This window comes from Carcharodon carcharias, chromosome 14 (assembly GCF_017639515.1).
Source record: "Carcharodon carcharias isolate sCarCar2 chromosome 14, sCarCar2.pri, whole genome shotgun sequence".
NCBI lineage: Eukaryota > Metazoa > Chordata > Chondrichthyes > Lamniformes > Lamnidae > Carcharodon > Carcharodon carcharias.
Window position 1 is genome coordinate 44,320,992 of NC_054480.1, and position 22,580 is coordinate 44,343,571.

At 41.6% G+C, this 22,580-nt stretch overlaps 1 protein-coding gene across 8 annotated transcripts in view; it reads right to left on the bottom strand.

Moving 5' to 3' along the window:
* Nucleotides 1-3,982: 3,982 nt before the first annotated feature.
* Nucleotides 3,983-22,580, bottom strand: part of rtel1 (regulator of telomere elongation helicase 1) — a 149,453-nt gene continuing 130,855 nt past the window's right edge. For 5 of the 8 annotated variants that reach the window (XM_041204951.1, XM_041204952.1, XM_041204950.1 and 2 more), the window contains 7 exons: nucleotides 22,004-22,147; nucleotides 19,022-19,162; nucleotides 13,420-13,674; nucleotides 10,612-10,812; nucleotides 8,955-9,182; nucleotides 6,327-6,427; nucleotides 3,983-4,336 (listed from right to left, as the gene is read on the bottom strand). In XM_041204951.1, the coding sequence (XP_041060885.1) occupies nucleotides 4,202-4,336; nucleotides 6,327-6,427; nucleotides 8,955-9,182; nucleotides 10,612-10,812; nucleotides 13,420-13,674; nucleotides 19,022-19,162; nucleotides 22,004-22,147 (1,205 nt within the window). In that variant the 3' untranslated portion in view covers nucleotides 3,983-4,201. The remainder of the gene's footprint in view (nucleotides 4,337-6,326; nucleotides 6,428-8,954; nucleotides 9,183-10,611; nucleotides 10,813-13,419; nucleotides 13,675-19,021; nucleotides 19,163-22,003; nucleotides 22,148-22,580) is intronic. The other 3 variants (XM_041204953.1, XM_041204954.1, XM_041204956.1) reach the window with 3 other exon arrangements.

The window sequence follows — 22,580 nt, forward strand, 5'->3', positions numbered from 1 at the left end:
ATGAAGGTATTGAATGCAGGGAGAGGGACTGCGAGGTTCTTAAGCAAATTGATATAGTGAGCCACAAGATATTAGAGGTGTTGGCAGGCTTAAAAGTGGACAAATCTCCAGGTCCAGATGATTTGTGTCCCAGACTGCTGAGGGAGGCAAGGGAGGAGATCGCAGAGGCTCTGACCCAAATTTTTAATTCCTCTATGGCCACAGGGGAGGTGCCAGAGGACTAGAGAACAGCTAACATGGTTCTACTATTTAAGAAGGGTTGTAGAGAAAAGCCAGGGAACTACAGGCCAGTGAGTCTCACGTCAGTGGTAGGGAAACTATTGGAGAAATTTCTGAAGGAAAGTATCTATCTCCACTTGGAGAGGAAAAGCTTGATCAGGGATAGTCAGCATGGCTTTGTCAGAGGGAAGTCATGCCTAACAAATTTGAATTTTTTGAGGTGGTGACCAGGTGTGTAGATGAGGGTAGTGCAGATGATGTAGTTTATATGGATTTCAGCAAAGCCTTTGACAAGGTCCCACATGGGAGACTTATAAAGAAGGCAAAGACACATGGGATACAGGGTAATTTGATAAGGTGGATTCAAAATTGGCTTAGTTGTAGGAGGCAGAGGGTGATGACAGAAGGATGCTTTAGTGACTGGAAGCCAGTGTCCAGTGGCGTACCACAGGGATCTGTGCTCGGTCCTCTATTATTTGTCATTTATATAAATGACATAGATGACTATGTGGGGGGTAGGATTAGTAAGTTTGTGGATGACACAAAGATTGGCCAGGTGGTTAACAGTGAGGTTGAATGTCTTGGGCTACAGGAAGATATAGACGGGATGGTCAAATGGGCAGATAAGTGGCAGATGGAATTTAACCCTGAAAAGTGTGATGTGATACACTTGGAATGGAGTAATTTGACAAGGAAGTATTCAATGAATGGCATGGCATTAGGAAGTTCTGAAGAACAAAGGGACCTTGGCGTGTGTATCCATAGATCTCTGAAGGCAGAGGGGCATGTTAGTGCCTCAATCGAGGCATAGATTACAAAAGTAGGGAGGTTATGTTGGAGTTGTATAGAACCTTGGTGAGGCCACAGCTGGAGTAGTGTGTGCAGTTCTAGTGACTGGGGGTGGGGGTGGGGGGTGGGGGGGTGGTTGCAGAGGAGATTCACCAGGATGTTGGCTGGGATGAAACATTTAAGTTATGAAGAGAGGTTGGATAGATTTGGGTTGTTTTTGTTGGAGCAGAGAAGACCGAGGGGCGACCTGATTGAGGTGTACAAGATTATGAGGGGCATGGACATGGTGGAAAGGGAGCAGCTGTTCCCCTGAGTTGAAGGGTCAGTCACAAGGGGACATAAGTTCAAGGTGAGGGGCAGGAGGTTTAGGAGGATGTGAGGAAAAACTTTTTTACTCAGAGGTGGTGACGGTCTGGGAAGGTGATGGAGGCAGGTTGCCTCACATCCTTTAAAAAGTACCTGGATGAGCACTTGGCATGTCATAACATTCAAGGCTATGGGCCAAGTGCTGGTAAATGGGATTAGGTAGGTCAGGCGTTTCTCACGTGTCGCTGCAGACTCAATGGGCCAAAGGGCCTCTTCTGCACTGTGATTCTGTGTAAGGTAAGTGGGCAAGGGGTTGGGGTGGAAGCTGGGTGGTTGAGAAGATAGGGTAGCAGGTAAGGAAGTAGGGTAGGTTGGGATCATGGGGGCTGTCGGTCAGGAGGGTCGTTGGTGGGGTGGGGGGGGGGGGGGGGGGGTAGTTGGAGGGTCCAGTGGGGAGTCCTGGGGGAGGGATCAGTGGTGTAGTTACTCAGGATTTAGAACTGGTTTTGATCCTTCTAACATTTCCTTGGTAACTACTCTGGTAAGTAATTTGGACCCATTCAAAGTCTTCGATTTTAACTCAAGAGTTTCAAAAGGTTCCAGACGCAGCAAAATTGCCCATTGGAAGTTGAAGCTTCCCAGGTAATTCTCATTTCGTCAAGTATGTCAGGACTCCTGAGGAATCCCCCAGCATATCTTGTGAAATACCTCCAGGGTATGACCATCCAGAGATCGTAGGTTTTGGGCCATAATTTAATACTAAAAAGTTAAGGTACAATACGGATGAACTTTAAAGGGTTGCTTGGCATTTTCTTATTTTTTAAAATTATCTTCTGCTATTCTGGTTTTAAAATCAAATTCGATCAATACCACTCATTAGGATTTGAAATTTCACCTTTTCCTGCCCCATGGGAATGTCCTAAACTCACTGATGTTAGCAACGAACTTAAATTTTCAATGTTAGTGATAAGCAAACTGGCATCTAGATCAGAATGATGCAGAATTGGCAGTACAACTGTGTGAGAGATAGCATCAGTGAGTGTGTGTGTGAATGTGAGTGAGATAGTGTGTGAGTGTGAGAGAGTGAGTGTGTGAGAGAGAGAGTGTGTGTGTGTTTGTCTGCACGTGTGTGTGCAAGTGTATGTAGGGGCAGACAAAGGTAATGAAAGTAATGGATGTGCCAAACCATAACAGTTGTGATAGGATGAATGGATTTTGTGGTCTTTACCTATCCTTTCACATTTTTTTTCTACATACATGAAAGACATCCTGCCACCCCACCCCTTTTTTTCCTCAAATGAAATCACCCAATACGGACTGTTTGTATTAATGTTGTAGGGGAAAATGCACTCTAATTGCTTAACCTAGAGAGGCAACCAACTAAGGTCCGTTCAAAAGTGGAGCTGGCAGCTCTGGATGCTCAGCAACCTCACTGGGAGAGATGAGTGTTGTTGAGGCAACTCAGAATACAAGGAAGGAAGCGCCCTCTGAGCCTAAAAAAAGTGAGGGAAGGCAATAGGCCCCTTGGATTTGGAGAGTAAACCCCTCATTTTGGATCACTGGGGCTGAAGGGAAGGTCTTTGATGCCCAACTGCCCCACTTTGGGGTGGTGGAGCATCCAGCTTCGATGACCCCAAGGGTTGCTGCAAGAGGGCGCCTCCATTAAACTGGCAGCCTCCACATGCAGTGGGGCCCACTCCACCACTGGCAAAATGTTGCTGAGCACAAAAATGACCTCTGATTGGGGCCTTAATTGAATTGGCTGCCTGCCTTCATTGAGTGGGCAACCGATCCGGATGCCAACTTGCCCTTGGGAAACCTCCACAGCACAATTTTCTTATTTAGATTTGTCCATGGGATGTGGGCATCACTGGCTAGGCCAGCAATTATTACCCATCCCTAATTGCCCTTGCGAAGGTGGTGATGTGCTATCTTCTTAAACCGCTGGAGTCCTTGTGGTGTAGGAACACTAACAGTGCTGTTAGGAAGAAAGTTTCAGGATACTGACCCAATAACAGTGAAGGGATGGCGATATATTTCCAAGATAGGATGGTGAGCAACTTGGAGGGGAACTTGCAGGTGGTGCTGTTCCCATGCATCTGCTGCCCTGGTCTAGGAGTCCTGCCAGGACTCTATTATTTTCTTCACCTCTAGCTCCTAGCCCCACCTTCCTGGGGCCAGGAAAATTCAGCCTCTCTAAGAATTGCCACTCAATTTTATGCCCAGCTTCAGTTGATCAGTGCAATTGGTGCTAGAAGCGCAGTAGTTGAGTTCTATGATTTGGTGTTTCTGCATTAACTCCCTGCAAGGTTGGACAAATATAATACAAGCAATTGTTTTTTTGAATCTTTTCATTCTTTTAATACTAAGGTCTGAACTGATGACTTTTCTTTCCACCACCCCCTAAGTATACCCAATTCTTCATTTTTGACAGAGCAATCAGTTGAACATTTTGTTCATGTGACAGATTTTCACGTTTATGCTATACTTATTCTTGCATTTGCAAGAATTTAAACCCATAACTATCATTCCACAGAATCACATAGTAATGGTTCAATACACTACACCATTTACCAACTTGCAGATCCAACTGAACTGAGCTTCTATTGTTAAGGGCATTATTGAGATCTTAATCTTTGATCCTGAACTGTTTATATAAAGCACATGATTTGTCAAAATATATTTTTATTCACATGCACACAATGAAGTTGACATTTACAACGTTCAGAATCTTCCCAAGTACAATGATTAATTCAAAAAAGTTTTGTCAAATATTTTGATAGCCATAAAAACACAATTTTAAATAAGATAGTTTATGCGCAAATAAAATTGCATTTTTGCAGCAAAATTGGTTATTTCCTTGATGTTAGTTATGCAGAATGCAAGGTCAATTGAGAATGTCCTTTGTGTCAATACTGTTCATCACTTCATTCTGAGACTGTGGATCGTCTGTCCAAAAGAAAAGTTGCCTCAAGTATCTTCTATTGGTGGTCTTTTTGCATTGTGGGCATCTTTTATTTTTCTGGAATGATGATAGGACAATGAAGTCTTTGGAGATGGGGCTGCATTTCAATACTTATATTTACATTTTGATGACTCAATTTTGTTAAGCTCATACAATGACAGTTTGAAATAAGCACAATAAGTAGAGAAAAAACCAATATTCCAATCATAAGAATAGCCTTAAAGTATTCTTATAGAAATAACACTTAAAAATGTATTTTTAAAATCTCCTATCTCTCTAGCCTAACTGACCTACCTTAGTTTACTAACCTGGTTTTCATTTTTAAAAAAAATCTCAGCTTTCCATTATTCATTTTAAAGGTGGGAGCAAGTTTGATAAACAAGGGCTTTTTTTAAACTCAAGCCCAGATATTGCAGATTAATGTGGTTTTAACCTGGTCTAATCTCTCCCCAACTCCAAAAGATTAAGACTGCAGGATTACTTGAAACTTAAGACCAAGATCAGTAGATGTATGTTAGATCAAGGTATCAAGTACAGACCACACATGATGTTGGGGTATATGTCATCCATGATCTAACTGAATGGTGGATTGCCTATATTGTTTATATTTTCTAGATTTATGAATAACAACATGCAATGAGTTTTAGCTTTTCCATATACAGTATAATGGGAACTTTTTAAATATCTGTCAACAATCTCAGAGAACTAATATGATTTTTAATTTTAACCAATAATAGATTGCTTTTTATCCAGAATTGTTTAATGACCTTTGAATTGCTGCACCAATGAACTGTGGCAGCAGTGTGTATCATCCACAAGATACACTGCAGGAACTCACCAAGGCTCCTTAGGCAACACCTTCCAAACCCACGACTGCTACCATCTAGAAGGACAAAAGCAGCAGACACATGGGAACACCACTACCTGGAAGTTCCCTTCTAAGCCAGTCAGCATCCTGACTTGGAAGCATATCGCCATTTCTTCATTGTCATTGGGTCAAAATCCTGGAACTCCCTACCAAACAGCACTGTGGTATACTTACACCACAGGGACTGCAGCAGTTCAAGAAGGAAGATCACCACCACCTTCTCAAGGGCAATTAGGGAAGTGTAATAAATGCTGGCCTAACCAGTGATGTCCACATCCCATAAAATGAATTTTAAAAATTTCAGTGAAACAGTAGATTTTAATTTATGCAACACATTCAAAATTAGTTGCCAATAAAAATTTTATATGTATATTTATTTTATTTTAAAAGTTATTTCATTTATCAATATAGGAATTCAGTATTGTGAAGTATTTGAAGTTACAGGGTTTTTTTTTTCTAATGAGGAAGGCTCTACAGAACCTAACTACAGCTTTTACATTGGTTTTAACAGGAAAATGTGGTTTGCTTAAAGTCGTTTCACTTAAAAGTTGTGATTTTCAGGAATGAAACCACAACTTTAAGCGAGGACTTCCTGTATTTGAATCTTTATTATCTTTTTATCCACGTCTTTGAGCATTTTCTATATTCCTTTCAGCAATTTTCTGTTTTCCATCAGTCATATCACTGTGATGAGGTAGTAATAAGTAGAGGTCAAGGCCTCACAATGGAGCAATCATCACAGGCAGAGTTTTCATTAGACTGTTCTTATGCACTTCCTAATTCCTAGATTACAGAAAAACAAGTACAGTTCTGAGAGCAGTTTACAACTTGATATGGGTGACAGAAAGCATAAATTGGCAGAGAAAAAAATTCAAACCAACATGAGATCAACTGAGAACATCTACATATAAGCTTTTGTAATAATCAGTTAAGTAACTGAAATTGAATAAACATATAGCACTGAAAAATCACAATAAACCACCCATCTGCTTTTGAACGTATTTGCACTAAGTAACCGCCTTTTCAGTCTAGTGTTAGTTTTCTTAGATTCAGTTAGTCACTGCTTTTGCTACCCAATTTTCTGGTTTCCAAAACAAGCTTTAGAACTAAATATATAAAAATCACAACATATTCATTGCTAATTGAGCATTTAAAAAAAAATTAAAAAGCTAGTCTAACCTTCAACAACTGCTTCCAGCAAGACATGCAGCAGGTGAATTCACAGGAATGACAATTAAATGGCACTGTTGCATCAATTTTGCAAAGTATGCAATGGAAACCTAGCAGAATATGGTGCAAAATTTACAACATTTCCTTTGGAAAAAACAGCTGTTCATATAAATTAGCTGGTCTTGGTGTCACAAGTTTCAGTGCATCGATAGTGGGGGAAAAAAAACACTTCAGTAACATATCCCAGTAAAGGAACAGCTTTGTTTTATTTACAGGTTGCTGGGTCTCCTGTTCAGAAAAGTGTTTTCATAGCTGCCACAATGACCACCAAAACATCAATACAGAAACAAGTCTGGAGCGATTTAAAAAAAACAGCAATTTTGGTTGAAGAGATCATTAGAAATGACAAATCTGCACTCAAATTCTGGTACTTATGCCCAGGTTTTGCAGTTAACAAATCTAGTATATCTTTTGACCACTTCCTCTAACTGTGTGTGCCTGATTAGTGTAGGCTCTAAAAAAAAAAGGGAATCACAGCACAAACAAAATGAAATATTTTAAGGACAATATTACTTGATATGAAAAGCTTAAGAACACAAAACAGAAGAGCACAAATAAACTTTTAAAAGTTAAAATCAGCTAAGTACAAACTGAGGAGAGTTCATCTTTGATAAACAGGGAATTTAGGAGTAAGCAACATTTTCTTTTCATTCTGTTTGCTGACCTGATAGTGTTGAACACTTCAAAACTCAGTACTGGCTAAGACAGCTAAAGCTCAAACTAAAAGGGGACACAGAATACAGCAGTATTGTCATCAAATTTGATCACGCAAGCTGCTTATTAATTAATCACCAATTCTACACACTCTTTAATAAGCTGCTTCTATTGATGTATCACAATTTTCCCTAAAGCAATAAAAAATGGATTTCATTTTTCTCCTATACATTTATAGACTTCAAATTATTGCACTTAAATCTGTGTAATCTACGAATGTTAATGCCTTGCAATGAGTTAATGAACCCTTCAGTTTTTTAAACCCTGAAACACATGTACATGCACGCATCTAACTTCAGCAGTCTTTTAAGTTGTTCTCCCTTATATCAAGGTTTTTAATTGGTTAATTAGTCATTCTGCAATTGGTTGGTGGCACTCTTAGCTCTAAGTCAGATGGTAACGGACACAAGCCCCATTCCAAATTTTGGCACAGAGAAATATAATATAGGTTGACACTTTTGTACACTCTAAGGGGGTGTTGCACTGTCAAAACTTTCAAATGAGATTAAACTGAGGCCAAACAGTTCCAAAGAAGAGTCTCTCCTGCCAGACTTGCTGAATTTTCCTAGCGCTTTCTGTTTTTATTTCAGATTTCCAGCATCTGCAATATTTTGCTTTAATTAATCTGAGGCCATTTCTGCAGTTCTACATTCAGCTGAAGTTCCCATGGCACTTTTAAGAAAAGCAGGGGGATGGCCAGGTTAAGGCCAACATTGGCTTGGAAGCATTTCGGGATGTCCTGAGAAAGCAAGTGGCACTAGATAAATGCAAATTCTATTTAATGATTTACTGTTTCTTATATGTTTTTAAAAAAATACTTTGTTAGTAAGAAAATGACAGTTGTGACCACTATTTGCTGCTCTGCTTTGATGTAAACGGCAGCTAGCCCACCCCAAACCTGAACCTCAAATCAGGAAATTCTTCCTCACAAAAAGATCAATCCATGGCATGGACTTCCACGTTGCATGGTGCATGTTAGAATTCAGATAACCAGGCGATAAAGGATAGAAAGCCTAATCTTGATAAACTTTTAATTACAGAGACATATATTACATATTGTGATCTCCAACCTACGACCAAATGTTCAGCCTGCTCCTATATATGAGCACAGGTGAGTTCCCAATTAATGCCCATCACATTAACCCCAAACTGATATACAATTAACAGTAGAAATGAAAACCCTGGCATCATTTAAGAAGCAAGTTAAATGATGCAAATTTGTGGATGGTCAGGTGTTTCTGGATGGATGAACCTAGATGGACTGAATGGCGTTATGTCAGTAATTATGCACCCTGCAATTTTGTGCACCCACCAATCAACACTTCACAACATTAAATGACTACTCTATTAAAGGGTATAGAGCAGCCTTACATAATGGCAAGTTAACATAAAATAAAACTACCATTTTATCTTGAACTAATTAAAACATTATTTGAACTTATCAAAATCAGCATACTATAAAAAATAGGTAATGGAACTTGCATAAGAAACAAGCGAATATCACTCGAGTTGTATATTTCATGCTTTCCAGTAAACAACTGAAAACTGCTTCTTAATCTCTGGGTATCCACTCACTTTTCTTAAAACTCACCCTGTCTTTGGTTTTCATTGACGTAATTAAACAATTTGGAAGCTAGTTAGTTACCAAAACATACCTATTCATACCTTTCACAACCTCGGGACATCCCAAAGCACTCAAATTCGTAGCTTTTAGAATTGAAATTCAAAATAGAATATATATTTGGCAGGGTAGGGAGGAATTTGTGGAGAATTTCAGGTTTATACATGGTCTAATGCTGAGAAGTGTTTTAGTTAACTAAAGCTGTATGCTAATATTAATTCATATAACTTCATGTAACTTACCAAACGTCAAATTCACATCTGAGCAGAAATGCGGCAATGGTTCATTTGTTGATGGAGGTCTTATGCTTTTTGTTCCCATTTCTTGAAATTCAGAGGGACAGCTTTTTACCATATTATCATTAATACAATGCAAATTGTCTGGGATCCCCACGACATTTGAGGACGTTGGTTTTCCACTGCTTGGAAAGAATGCTGAAATCTTGCTTTGTGTTGCAACAGATCCTTCAGCTAGTAAAATCATAATTGGCCAAAAATAGAAAAAAAATCAAGACACATGGACAACTTGCGTCTGAATGTTCACGCATACTAAAATAAATGTTTGAATGTGCCTGCTCCACGTGGGTATCTACCTAATGGAAGCCCAAATCACAGCTCTGCTGGACATTATAAAACTACTTTTGCTATTTCATTTTTGGAGGAAAAAAGTCTTCAAAGACCATTAGCATGGTTTCTAAAATGTAAAAGCATGATTAGACCGTTCACTGCAGCTTAAAGCCTCGTTAAGGGTTTAATTTCATTGTGTTCTTCTGAAATTCACAGCTCCCCTCTCCACATCTAACCTAAAGTCATTCAGTTCCAAGTCAGCCCAATTACTGTGGCTTTCCTACTGATTCTCCTAAGTAAATTTCTCTAGTTAAATATTTATTTAAACCTCTTTTCTGTCTAGCTAATTTTCCCACCTATTTAAAAGAATTATCAAACATCTTATTTTGAAAGGCGGTCAGTTATTTTTTGGGGAGTGCAAAAAAATTCACAGGCACAGGAAAATATGCAATCATCTATACTTTTCATGTTAATAAGTTTTCAAGTGATGTGACTGTTTTCTTCAAAATATCTCACCATTGTCAATAAGAAACCATCAAAAACAATGTAGTGAAGGAAAATTCCATGCTACAGATGAGTTTATCAGGCAAAGACCATCATCAGTTCACAGGACTTTAAACTGACTGGGATATGAACACAGAGCAGCCCTGTTAGTATCAATATATAATAACCTAATTTTATTGGGGGAGCTGCTCTGTCCAATACCAGGAAGATAAAGAAAAGTAAAAGCTTTTAAAGGCAGAAAAAGGTATGATAGATGCCCTTCTCTAAAAGAATTTTCAACAGGAGTTTGATGCATTGACGAGGATATGCAATCAGGGACTCATTGACTAATTAGTTTAATGCATTGGAATAGTTTTTAATACATAATTTAAATTAGATCTCAGTGATAGGGTAATTTTCTTTTATTATTCATTTATATGTAATTTTTAATGAACGAGCAGTGTACCCAAAATTAATTTCCATATGGACAATAAAGTGAAATTCAATTTTGAAAATTGAACTGAATTGAGATAGAAAAAGAACAATGCCATTTAAGGTAAAATAATCAGGGAAAAAAGGTAATTAAAATCTTTACACTTAAAAACTGCTGAATATTATGGTAAGTAAAGCTCCTTCTGCTTTGAGTGATATTACTGGAATATTAATATTTACTCCAGTATTACAGTCTGAGAACTGAAAACACAAAAACTAGCTAGTTTATGGAAATGCTTACTTCTCTGTATTCCAAGCATTAAACGTTATCAAAATAAAAGTTTATAAAAATCTTGTAAATATACACAAAACCCAAAGTTGATCTTGTGAAAGACAATAAATGCCAGGACGTTCTTACCATTCTCATTATTGCTGTCATTCTGGTTTCCAGTCAGGACTATATGTTTAGGGGGTTTCTCTTCAGTTTTGTTCAGAATTCCCCCTTGTCTCTCAGGCTGATGCTCCTTCTCAATGAACTGTTTACAGTCTGTGCCCGTCAGCTCTTTACACATCTGGTTAAACTGTTGTTTGTGGTGTGTTCTAACAAATATGTAAAATTCTGTAAACACATAATGAGCAAACATTGCCACTGATCTTGCAAACCAGGACCTTTTTTTTTGAACACTTAACTGCATTGCAATCCTTTGAAAAGGCCACCAAATTGTTTTCAACAACTCAAAGACAGTTCTCTCAACACAATGCTCATAAACACCACAAAAACAAAGCAGCAACAGAGTTTTCTCTAAACTGTCTGTGTCCATTTGCATGTGCATTTTGATTGCCACTGCAGAATCTCCCATGGATCTTTCCTTGAACCATCCCCCCATCTCATCTACATGCTGCCTCTTGGTGAAATGATCGGCAGATACTGGCCAGCTTCCATAACTACTCTAATGGCACCCAATTCATCCTCCATACAGTACATGGCCTGTGCTTTCATTGACGATCCCCAATTGCCTTGAGAAATGATGGAAGCCACCTTCTTGAGTATAACTGAGTGGTTTATTCAATCTTTTCTGAGGGCAGTGTCGAGGCAACCATATTGCAGTGGGTCTGCAGTCATATATAGGGCAAGGTGGGCAAGTAGAGCAGATTATCTTCTCTAAAAGGACTTTAGTGAACCAGTTAGGTTTTTGACAACAATCAGTAGTTTTGTGGTCGTCACTAACACTAGCTTTTAAAAATAAATTCCATATTTATTTGATTAAATTTAAATTCCTCAGCTGCCGTGGTGAGATTTGAACCCATCACTCCAGGTCATTCGTCAGGGTCTCAGGATTACTAGCCCCATAACATAACCACTGTGCTCTGTACCCTCCATCCTTAACCCCTCCACTGCCTCTAATTGATAGATACCCCTACCTAACAAAAATATAAAGATGTAGAAGCTGTACAAAGCTGTAAATGGGAACACTTTATGACACTATATAAAAGCAAGGTGCCGTTGATTGAAAGTCAGCACAGGCTCAACAGCTGCCAAATATCTGGCCTGTGATTACTTCCACCAACTTAATGAACTCTGTATTATAAATCAACATCAGATTAAAGCAAAGCCATCTCCAAAGATTTTACGTCAAGACCAACTGTTTGCATATTCAATCATGATTACATTAATTAAAGAGAGTGAACTTCATTTCACAAGGTGAAGCTACTCGAGAAGCCATTTATGTTACAGGTATTACAGTATATAAATACAAGTTGGTGTTATTATTTGTCCTGTTGAAACTTGAAAGCAGCAGGTCTCATGCTTCCTTCAAAACTTCCTCAGGTTGAAGCTATCTGAAGAGTCCAAAGCAGGAGCTTTGGAGTCTTATAAAAGCAAACATCCTGGTTTAACAGATTGAAGTATAACATGCGAAAATGTGAGGTTGTCCATTTTGGTAATAGAGTAGAAAAGCAGATTATTTAAATGGAGGGAAACTGCAGAATGCTATGATACTGGAGCATTTGGGTGACTTTGTGAATCACAAGAAGTTAGCACGCAGGTACATCAAGTAATTAGGATGGGAAATGGGATGTTGGCCTTTATTGCAAGGAGGATGGAGTAAAAAAAGTAGGGAAGTCTTGCGACAACTGTACAGGCGTTGGTGAGACCATCTAGAGTACTGCATGCAGTTTTGGTCATCTTATTTAAGAAGGGACATATTTGCATTGGAGGCATTTCAAAGAAGGTTCACTAAATTGATTCCTAAGCTTCTCTCAAGATGAAAGGTTGAGCTCATTGGAGTTTAGAAGAATGCAGTGATCTTATTGAAACATACAAGTTTTCAAGGGGGCTTGATGGGGCAAATGCTGAGAGGAAGTTTCCACTCATGGAGCATTTAAAGCCAGAGGCATAGTTTCAAAATAAAGGGTCTCCCATTTAAGATGGAGATGATGAACCATTTCTTCTCTCAGAGTGTCATTAACTTTTGGAATTCTCTATAATGGAGAGCCTAGGATGTTGTATCATTGAATATATTTAAGACTCAATTGGGAAGTTTTTGATCTACAAGGGAGTCAGTTATGGGAGCAGGCAGGAAAGTAGATTTGAAGCCAAAATCAGACCAGCCATGATCTTATTGAATGGTAGAGCAGGCTCAAAGGGCCGAAAGGCCTACTCCTATTTCTTATGGTAACTGTATCTTGACTATTTGCAAAGCAAGATTTTAAACATATAAATGGAGAGAACATAACACAATTACAAAGAAAAAGGCAAGTAAAATCAATGCAAATGTCAAACACCAAATTCAAATAAAAGAACACATGCAATTAATAGTCAACAGATACAGATTCCAAAGAAAAGAGGAACATGTAATCAACATCAAGAAATTTCTGAATCCTGATGAAGGCAGTGTTGTTCCATTGCAGGTTTGATGTTGGACTAGTGTCTCGAAATGGAATACATCACACAATTGGATTGCAGGACTCCACAACTCCAGTCACACCTCGACATCTCTTAGCAATGTAAGAGACTATAAATGATTATTATTAAACATTTTAAATTTTCACTGAAGAGCCAATAAAGTGCATGAGCTTTTGTTGATCTGTACAGGCACTGTGGAATTATTGGTTTCCACTAGCTATCTTAGAAGCTAGACAACCGTGGAGCACAGGGAGGTAAATATTTGCCGAACAGACAAAACCTTACCATGCACTTGATATAAACAAGATACCAGCTACTTACTTCGTAGTAAATGAAAATCCTCAGACTTTTCTGTAAAGAGAGCAGCTATTTCAGACACCATGTTGTCATAGTTATCAGTCTTTTTATATGTCTGAAGTACTGTGGAGAATCTGTTGAAATTACTAGATCCTAAAGCCTTCTTAGCATCAGTAATATAAGCAGCAAGTAAATGCTGTTTCTTCTGGTCTGTCGTAGCAGCTAATATGTTTGAAGGTGTACTTGTGGAAACTGTTGGTTCAGAATTACAAATTTCACCTATATTTAAGGCAGACAAAAGCCCACATTAATACAATCTTTTAATCAAATTTATAAATCAGTCATCTCAAACAAAATAATTTCCTGAAAAATCTCAATTTTCCTGCAATAGAAAGTGTATTCACTTGATGCAACTTTAGAATTCCTAGGTTTCTCATGCCTAAGTTTTATTTGGGGGACTGAACTTTACCATTTCAAGTGACTTTAATTAAATAAAATGCTGAGAACTTGTATATGAAAATACAAATGATGTTAAATGACACAATCAGCTCAATAATCTATGTATACTTAACTTTGGTTAAATTTCACAAAGGTAGACACTCTAGGGGTGGAATTTTCCAAGAATTGCACTAAGTACGGCAGCCGGCGGCTAAAATGGAGTCCTACCCACCGACAGAAATGGAGGGTTTTCACGCCATATCTTCCTGAGCCCGCCTCATTATTTATGCATTCCAGGGAAACATGCCGTTTCCATGACGGGCGGGTTCTCATTCACCCGCTTGCCATCACCCCACTGTTGCATCACGCCGGCCACCATCTTTAAAAGGCAGCACCCAGCAATGTGCCCATCGCCACCAGCTCATCACCACTACCAGGGAGACATGGCCAGCAAAGGCAAAAAGACTGCATCCCCCTGCTTCAACGACAGGTCCCTCGAGCAACTGCTGGATGCTGTGGAGGCCCGTGGGGATGTGCTCTACCATCCCTCCCGCTCTGGCCGCAGGATGGGTAGCAATGTCACCAACCCGGCTTGGGAGGTGGTGGCAGCGGTGGTTAGCGCCAACACCCTGCAGGAGGACAGCCACCCAGTGTCGCAAAAGGATGAATGATCTCCTCCATTCCACCAGGGTAAGTCACTCTTTTCATCACATTCAACTCACACGCTCAAAAACCCTTCACACATCCACAGGGCCCTCACTCACTGCCAGTGCAAGGGACATTCACTCTTTCACACATTCACTGTCATTGTCCTCGTCCCACCCATGGGACCACTCACCACCCACACAGGCCAGGCATACTTATCATCTGGCCCGGCAAGTGTCCTGATACACTCTCCCCATCTCTATCCATGTAGGACAAACTAGCTGACAACAGGGGAGAAAGGTCGCAGACAAACGGAGGGATGCCGGAGATCAAAGTTCGGACAGAATTAGAAAATAGAGCCATTCAGCTGGCCAGTAATGACTGGGACCAGTCCTGTGCTGACAGTGAGGTTGGCGCTGCTGTACCAAGTGAGGATCCAGCAGTGCAACATCCATCAGACAACCATGCCGTGAGTGATGTGTCCTCTTTCACAGGCCACTGCCATGCACTAATTATCTCCCCTTGTTTTCACAGGCACATCTGCCAAACAGCCGACAGAGTCCATGACCCAGGGCCTCCAATCAAGCTCCGAAGAAACCTCTGAAGAGGAATCTGAAGACCTCCCTGAAGTCCCGAGACAGTGCTCACCCACACCCTCCACCAGTGCAGAGACACACACGCCGGTGGGACCTAGTTTTAGAGTAGCATCGAGATCACAATCTGGCGAGCATTTTGCACTTTCTGATCCGCAGCTGGCGGAGGCAGGGACTTCACAGGTCCCCGGCACTCAGAGGATTGCTGGAGGCCAGAACATTGCTGGGTCCAAGTCAGATGAAGAGCCTCTGGACTCGGTCATGTCACAGTTGCTGGAGCTGCAAAGGCAAGCTAGGGAACAACAGGAAGGGATGTCCGCTGCAATCCTCGGATTGCAAGGCATGATGGAGAAGTCCGTCCATCTTCATGCTGAGGTGATAACGCCAGTTTGCCAATGCACCAAGGTCAACACTGGCAGGATGGCAGCGGCCATGGAGACCATGGTCCAGGATGTCACTCCTGCACTGCTGCGCGGGCTTAACTCCATCGCTGATGCCACAGTTGGCCTCCAACAGTGTTTATGGAAGAGGGGTGCTGGGCAGCTCGAGCTCACTCCAGCTACCCCTTCCAATCACAGAGTCAGCCAGAGGACCTCCGGCACCCATAGGGAGGAGGATCAGCAAGTGCACACTCTGGGGCAATCCACACAGGTGACTCTGGGAGCGACAGGCCCATCCGAATCCTATCTTCCTGTGACCTCTGCAGATACAGCTTCATAGGCCAAGGCCTGTGCCACACAGCAGGACCCTGAAAGCAGGCCGTGGCCCTCCAAAGGATGCCTACCAAAGACATCACAGTCAGCAGGCTGCCTCCACCTCTGCTGTGGATGTCCAGGCAGCACCAAGACGTAGTGGCAGAATTAGGAAAGTTAGGTAAAAGTAGTTGCACAGCCTGGTCATGGGTGTTGATCACTCATACCTACTGTTCACTATTGTCAATAAACTCCTAAGAATGTCACCCTGTCTGTGGCTCCTTGTTCTGATAAGCTATGTACTTCTCATTCAGATGTGAAATCTTACTGCACAAGGTAAAAGGCGAGCGTCTCAGCCTTGAGACCACAGTGATGGTCCAGCCTCACACTCCCTGGAAACAATACTGATGCCTGCACCTCGGCAGTGCTGGTCATTGCTGCCAAAACGTCGAGGGCAAGCACCACAGAGTTCTCTCATATTCTGTGTGCTCTCAGCACCTTTAAGGTGGGGCTCGCCTCCATCACATCAGCATCTGTGATCAGTGATGCTGTGCACTAGCTCCTGAAGAGCTAAGGTGCTGAAGGCAGACACAGCATCAGATCTAAAGTTTCATGGCTGCGTCTTTGAGATGGCCCTGATCATGGATCAGCGAGCTGCTCTCGTCTAGACAGGAGTCAGACATTCTCAGGGCCTATGTGAAGATCTATGGAGTGGCTTTACTGCATGTTGTCATCATCCTCCTGTGATTGAGCAACTATTAGTGTCTCCACTGCATCTCCATGACAGGAGCTTGCTCACAGAGGGTATTGACGCTGTGATAAGCCAGACTGAAGTCAAACATCCACAGCTGCAATATGAGGATCTACGGGGATATCTCATTGCATGTCGTCATCATCCTCCACAAATCTGGCAGCTGTGAGGGCCTCCCAAGTGTGCCTGCCTTGTCTAACCAGTGCGAGGGCCTCATCCCCGTCGTCGTCACCACCGAGGACCCCCCTCACCCTCAGCTCTGTCGACGTCCTCCTCATCAGAGGAGACACACAGCTCCTCCATCTCCTCCTCAGCCAGCTCCCCTCCCATTGCATCGCTAGGTTGTAAAGGGCACAGCAGGCAATGATGATGCGTGGCAGACGATGACGATGCGTGACACTCTTTGCGGACTGTTTTGCAGGGCTCAACCAGACCGGTCCAGGCACCGGAACTGCAATTTCAGCAACCCGATGGTCTGCTCCACCATGTTGTGTGTTGCACAAGCCTCGTTATAGCTTCGCTCTGCTGCAGTCTGAGGCCGCCACAAGGGTGTCATCAGCCACGGCCTCTATGGGTAGTTCTTATCTCGAACCCTGGAGCTAACCCTGCAGCCTCTGCAGACCCTGGAGGACTGCAGGGATCTGCGAATGACTCAGGCTGTAAGCTTCGTGCACACTCCCTGAAAACTGTGCGCATACCTGCAGGATGTATTTCTGGTGGTCACATACCAGCTGATTATTCAGTGAGTGGAAGCCCTTGCGGTTGATGAAGTCCACTGAGTGTAACAATGGAGACCTGAGCACCACATAAATGAAGTCAATCACATCCTGCACCTGTGGGAATCCTGAGATCAGGGTGAATTCAATGGCCCTTGCATCCTGGCTGTCCCGGTCCCGGGAAAAATGCACAAAGTTGTGTGGCCTCGCAAAGATGGTACCCGTGACCTCATGGATGCATTTGTGGGTGGCAGATTGTGAAATCCCACAGAGGTCACCTGTGGAGCCCTGAAAGGAGCCACTGGCATAGAAATTAAGCACCACGGTCACTTTCACAGCCATTGGCAGTGGATGCCCTCCATGTCCCCTTGGCGCCAAGTCCTGCAGTAAGTGGCAGATGTGAGCCACCAGGTCCCTAGACATGTGCAGTCGTCATCGACACTGATTCTCAGTCATCTGCAGGAACGGCAGGTGGAGTCTATAGACCCTGGGTGTCGCTAGGCGCCGACCAGCCATGGCTTGCTGTCAATCTTGTCACCCTGCTGCCCCTTCTCCACGAGGTTGCTGCTCCTGCTTTTGTGCAGCCAGGTGCCTCAGTCACTCTCTCCTCCGTCTTCTACGGTCTCCATAGGTCATCAGGCATACAGCAAGGTCACCAGGATCCAGGATGCTGACACAGTCCTCCTGCAGCATGAAAGAGAGAGCGCCGTGGTTATCATGGCTGTACTTAGCACCTTTCCTGACCCTGTGTGACTGCCCCTTATTGCATCCTGGAGAGTGCTGGTCACCCCTTGGATGGCCAGAGGTGAGTGCGCTGCATGGCTACCCTGTCAGCCAGCGACCTGGGGGACACTGGTCCAAACCAGGATGCTGAGATTGCAAGGGGTTGTGAGCGCCTCCAGCAGTGACTGCTACATGGCCAGCGTTGGCAAAGAGATTATATAATGTGTGCAGTCCAATTGCTCAACGGTCCAATAAAGTGGCGGCAGACTCGAATTCTGTGCTGGGGAGGGTGGGGGGCGGGGGGCAGGGGCATAAGGTATGGAGCGCTTGGTGCCTCTGCGTTGCTTGCATGGGTGGGCAGGCAAGGAGCCTGACCCCAATCATATCACTGTGGTTGTGCCTGATCTTAGTTGCAGAGGCATGGTCAGTTTATACAGGTATAATGTGTGGCCAATGAGCCACACAACCCCACCACCCACAGCAGTCGCCTCCGGGGCCAGGCATCAGTTTCCCCGGCGCCCCCGAGGCCTGTAAACAACGGGCGAGCTGTGGAGAAAGCTGCTGCTCGCTCACTTCAGTTCCTCTAAAGTGAAGGCCACCAAGTGGACGTCGCCACAACGTGCTGTTGTGAAACACATCAGCATGCTATCCCACCAATGTAGGTGGATGATACGGCTGGGTACCAGGAGCCTGGTGGGATGGCCGTTTAATTATATACTAATATATTACAATTAGCACCTCGCCGACTGATGGCAGGAAACTCGGTCCACCGTCAGCGGGCTGAGCGGACGATAGCGACCTGCCTTCATGCTGTCGTGAAGCAGGTGGTGCCACATTTTCCATGCAGGCCACCTATCATGTCCGCTGCCAGCAGGCTCGGAAAATTCCACCCTAGGGCTTTAGAACTTGGACGAATTAGAACAGCAACTTCTTTCTCGCCAAAAAATGTATTTTGAAGAGTACCCAAAATGAGAACAAAATAATTGATTAGAACAAGTTTTAATTGGGTCTGTAATAAACAGAACAATCTGAATAATAGTCTGTATATTAACAAAGGAATCTCAATACCTTTGCTAAGTGCCCCACAGTTTAAGTGTTTTCCTCCTTTGTTGAGATGTGTGCAAGCATTTAGCTGTTGAGATGAACTTGAAGATGTAAATTTGTTCTCTGTAGAGATTGCAGGCTCAAACTTCCATTTAGTCTCACTACCTGGATTTTTCATAAAATGTTGAATAATAATTATCCTGCGTTAAGCTGAAGAGCAGCACTTTGCAGCTTTACCATAATCATAGTCATTTTACTTGATAAAAAATTGAAATCAGAAAGACACTTCTGAATTTTCAACTCCACTCTTAACATGGATTCACATTTATCTTACATAAAATTTCAACAATGCTATAAAAGTAAATAGTATTAAAAATGTTCAGGTTATGGAAGTGCATTTCAAAGCTTTAAGACCTCATATTTCCCTCTCTACTCCTGTCAACAGTAACTGCTGCGGAGAAAGATTTCGCAATTACAGATGGTTCTCAGTGGTTTTGACAAGCTATTGAAGCAAGAAGTGGGCATCAAGATGAGCCTAATTGTGTTATTCAAAGTCCATACACCCTTCCTGTAAGCACTGATTAGGCTTTGGAGTCCAGCTGTTTCTTCCTTCTCTTCCTGTTTTATTGCTTGCAAGTGCCTTAATCTTCTCAGCAACAAATAATGAAGAACATTTAATATTAACCACAATAGAATTGAGGCACAATAGAAGTCATGCCTCTTCCATCTGTCTAGCTTGGATTCACTAACTCAGCGTGAAGCAGGGACTAAATTTGGGACCTGATGCAAACAAATTGAGAGTGTTGATACGGAAATTACACTAAGCTGGCATTACCCATCAAACCCTTCCACAATGCAATTTTCTATATGGATCTCCTGATGGAAGAGCTTACAGTGGAGTAATATGTATGGGTGCAAGTAATCCTGCCACTGTTCATGCAAACGTCCATTTTTCATGAGTCCAGATGGAGAGTGTTAACAAATTATTCCTAAGAGAGAGCAAGGTATGTCATAATCTAATCTGCTTCATGTCCTCATCTGACTTTCATGTTTCACATACTTCCAACAGGACTCAGTTAACCCAATTTAAGCTTCCCACACAGCCCTTCAGAGCTAAAAACAAACCAGGAATCAAATCTGAAATCTTTTCTGCCTATCTGCCTGAGTAATACATGATTGGTGTATTCTCGATGTAGATTTATGTACATTGCCACGTAAGCACAGGAAGAAAAAGGCAGCAAATTCTAAAGTGAAAATAAATGCTTGATTGTTCCGGGAAACATAGTTTTGCAATATGAGGAACTGCTTAATTTGCATTTCCTGAAAAATTAATATTATGATTCTTCCCTTTTCCACATGAGAATAACTAGAGGTTATAGCTATAATTAAAAAAATTCCAGTAATTTTTCAATTAAACTGCAATGCTAGAAAACTTAAGTTTTGCACAAAACAAAAATAGAATTACCTGGAAAAACTCAGCAGGTCTGGCAGCATCGGCGGAGAAGAAAAGAGTTGACGTTTCGAGTCCTCATGACCCTTCGACAGTTCTGTCGAAGGGTCATGAGGACTCGAAACGTCAACTCTTTTCTTCTCCGCCGATGCTGCCAGACCTGCTGAGTTTTTCCAGGTAATTCTGTTTTTGTTTTGGATTTCCAGTATCCGCAGTTTTTTTGTTATTATTATTAAGTTTTGCACAGTTTTCTTTACTGCAAAGTTTACTCTATTTCTTCTTATAAAATGTATTTTGTATTTCTTTTTAAAGTATATTAATCACAGAAAAGGACAGGCATTGTCCCTATGTACAACTGAAAGAGGCACACAGAACTGAGCCTTTAGGGCTTTCAAAAATTTCAACTGTTCATGTCTTACAGGAGTTGACAAATCTATAAATTCAGGTTTAAAAAATTAGTAAAACCTGATTACAAACAGAATGTGCAGCGAAATATCCATTTAAAAAACCTTCAAGAATAAAAACCTTACACTAAGGTTACGTAATGCTGCTGACAATCTTGTAACAAAACTACAAACTCCATACAGCCAATGTTATGAGGTTGAACTTCTTTCTGACCACCTTTGGGAAATTTAGTGCCATGCACTATTCACTGGTCAAGTGACTGGCAGGCAACTTGGTCTTCAAACTGACTTCCTTGAGGGGTTGCTAGAGTTAATCTGACCTTTTTTTTTTTACTTCTGCTCCCTGGCGAGCACAGGAAACAAATTCTTTGATAAGCTGTTAATACAAAATGAAATCGCCCACAGCTCTGACAATGGTACAGTAGTGTGCTCTGCCACAGAGCTGCTATGAAAACCTTGTGGAAGCCTTTGTTATACAGACTGGATTTTGATTAAACATAATTTCTTAAAGTAAAAGGATTGTTTTTTGCCTCTTACGTCTTGGAACTGCATAATCAGATTTATACACCCATCACCAGTAAGATGGTGGCAGGTTTCATCAAACCTTATTTTGTGATTGAGTTATAACATCAAGGAAGAGTGGAGAGAAATGGAGAAGAAAGTAACTGGAAATAAATTAATAATTAATTATACAGCGCTCATTCTCTTTTTTGAATCCTTAATTAACTGCAATCCTAAATGATTGATTAGAAGGTAAATACCAGCTAACGTTTTTCCAAAATTAATCCCTCTTCCTATTAGAAGTTAACTGGCATCATAGGTTTTCAGCTATAGTATTTTAAGAAGTGATTTCAACACTAAAAATTCACGACGGGAAATCACCTATGAGGTACTTCCTTTTTATTGCCTGCAAGTGCCTCTATCTTCTCAGCAGCGGCAAGTAATTAAGAACATGTAACATCAACCACAATATAATTTATTGGAAAATGAAGCAAGAGGGAAAATACTCATTTTTCTTCTTATGTTATATCCATAATGTTGCCTGATCGACAGCTTATTTATAAAATGGATTCCTCTTGTTCAAAAAAATAGATAATAAAGTAATGGATTATTTTAGTTAATGCAGGAATTCTGGGCTTCTAAATGGTGTACCTGAATTTTCTTCCTGCTCTACTCTTCTCCTCTCCTCTCTTGGAAGTGCGTGCTCAGGCTTAAATCCACATCCCTCACCAGTCAGGTTATAGCAGGCTTCATCAAACCTCTTTTTGTGATGTGGCCGAACAAACTGATAAAAGTCTGTTTAAAAATAGTATTTAAAATTTATAAGCATCACAACAACAAAATTTATCCTAAAACAATAAGCTGTCATTACCATGTAATATATGACAACATATTAAGGCATAGTCTTATACAATTGCACAGAATCATATCTATGAGCTTACATGCCAGAGTCCTCCATCGCCATGCCTTGGTATGTTTGCACTGCCAGAGAGTAGACTGACTAGAGTGGGCTCTAGTGGGATAAACAGTCAGGTGAAAGTAGTCCTGGTAGTCCCCTAAATTGGTTATAGAGGTGAATGGCTTTAGATGGAAATAGGCCAGGGAACCTCCTGCTGATAACCCACCACCCTTCCCAACTGCTTCTCGCCCTGCCCTCCCCCCCGCTGCGCTCCCCAAACAACCAACCTCCTGAAACTGATGAATGATTTGTCCATGTTGAACATCACTT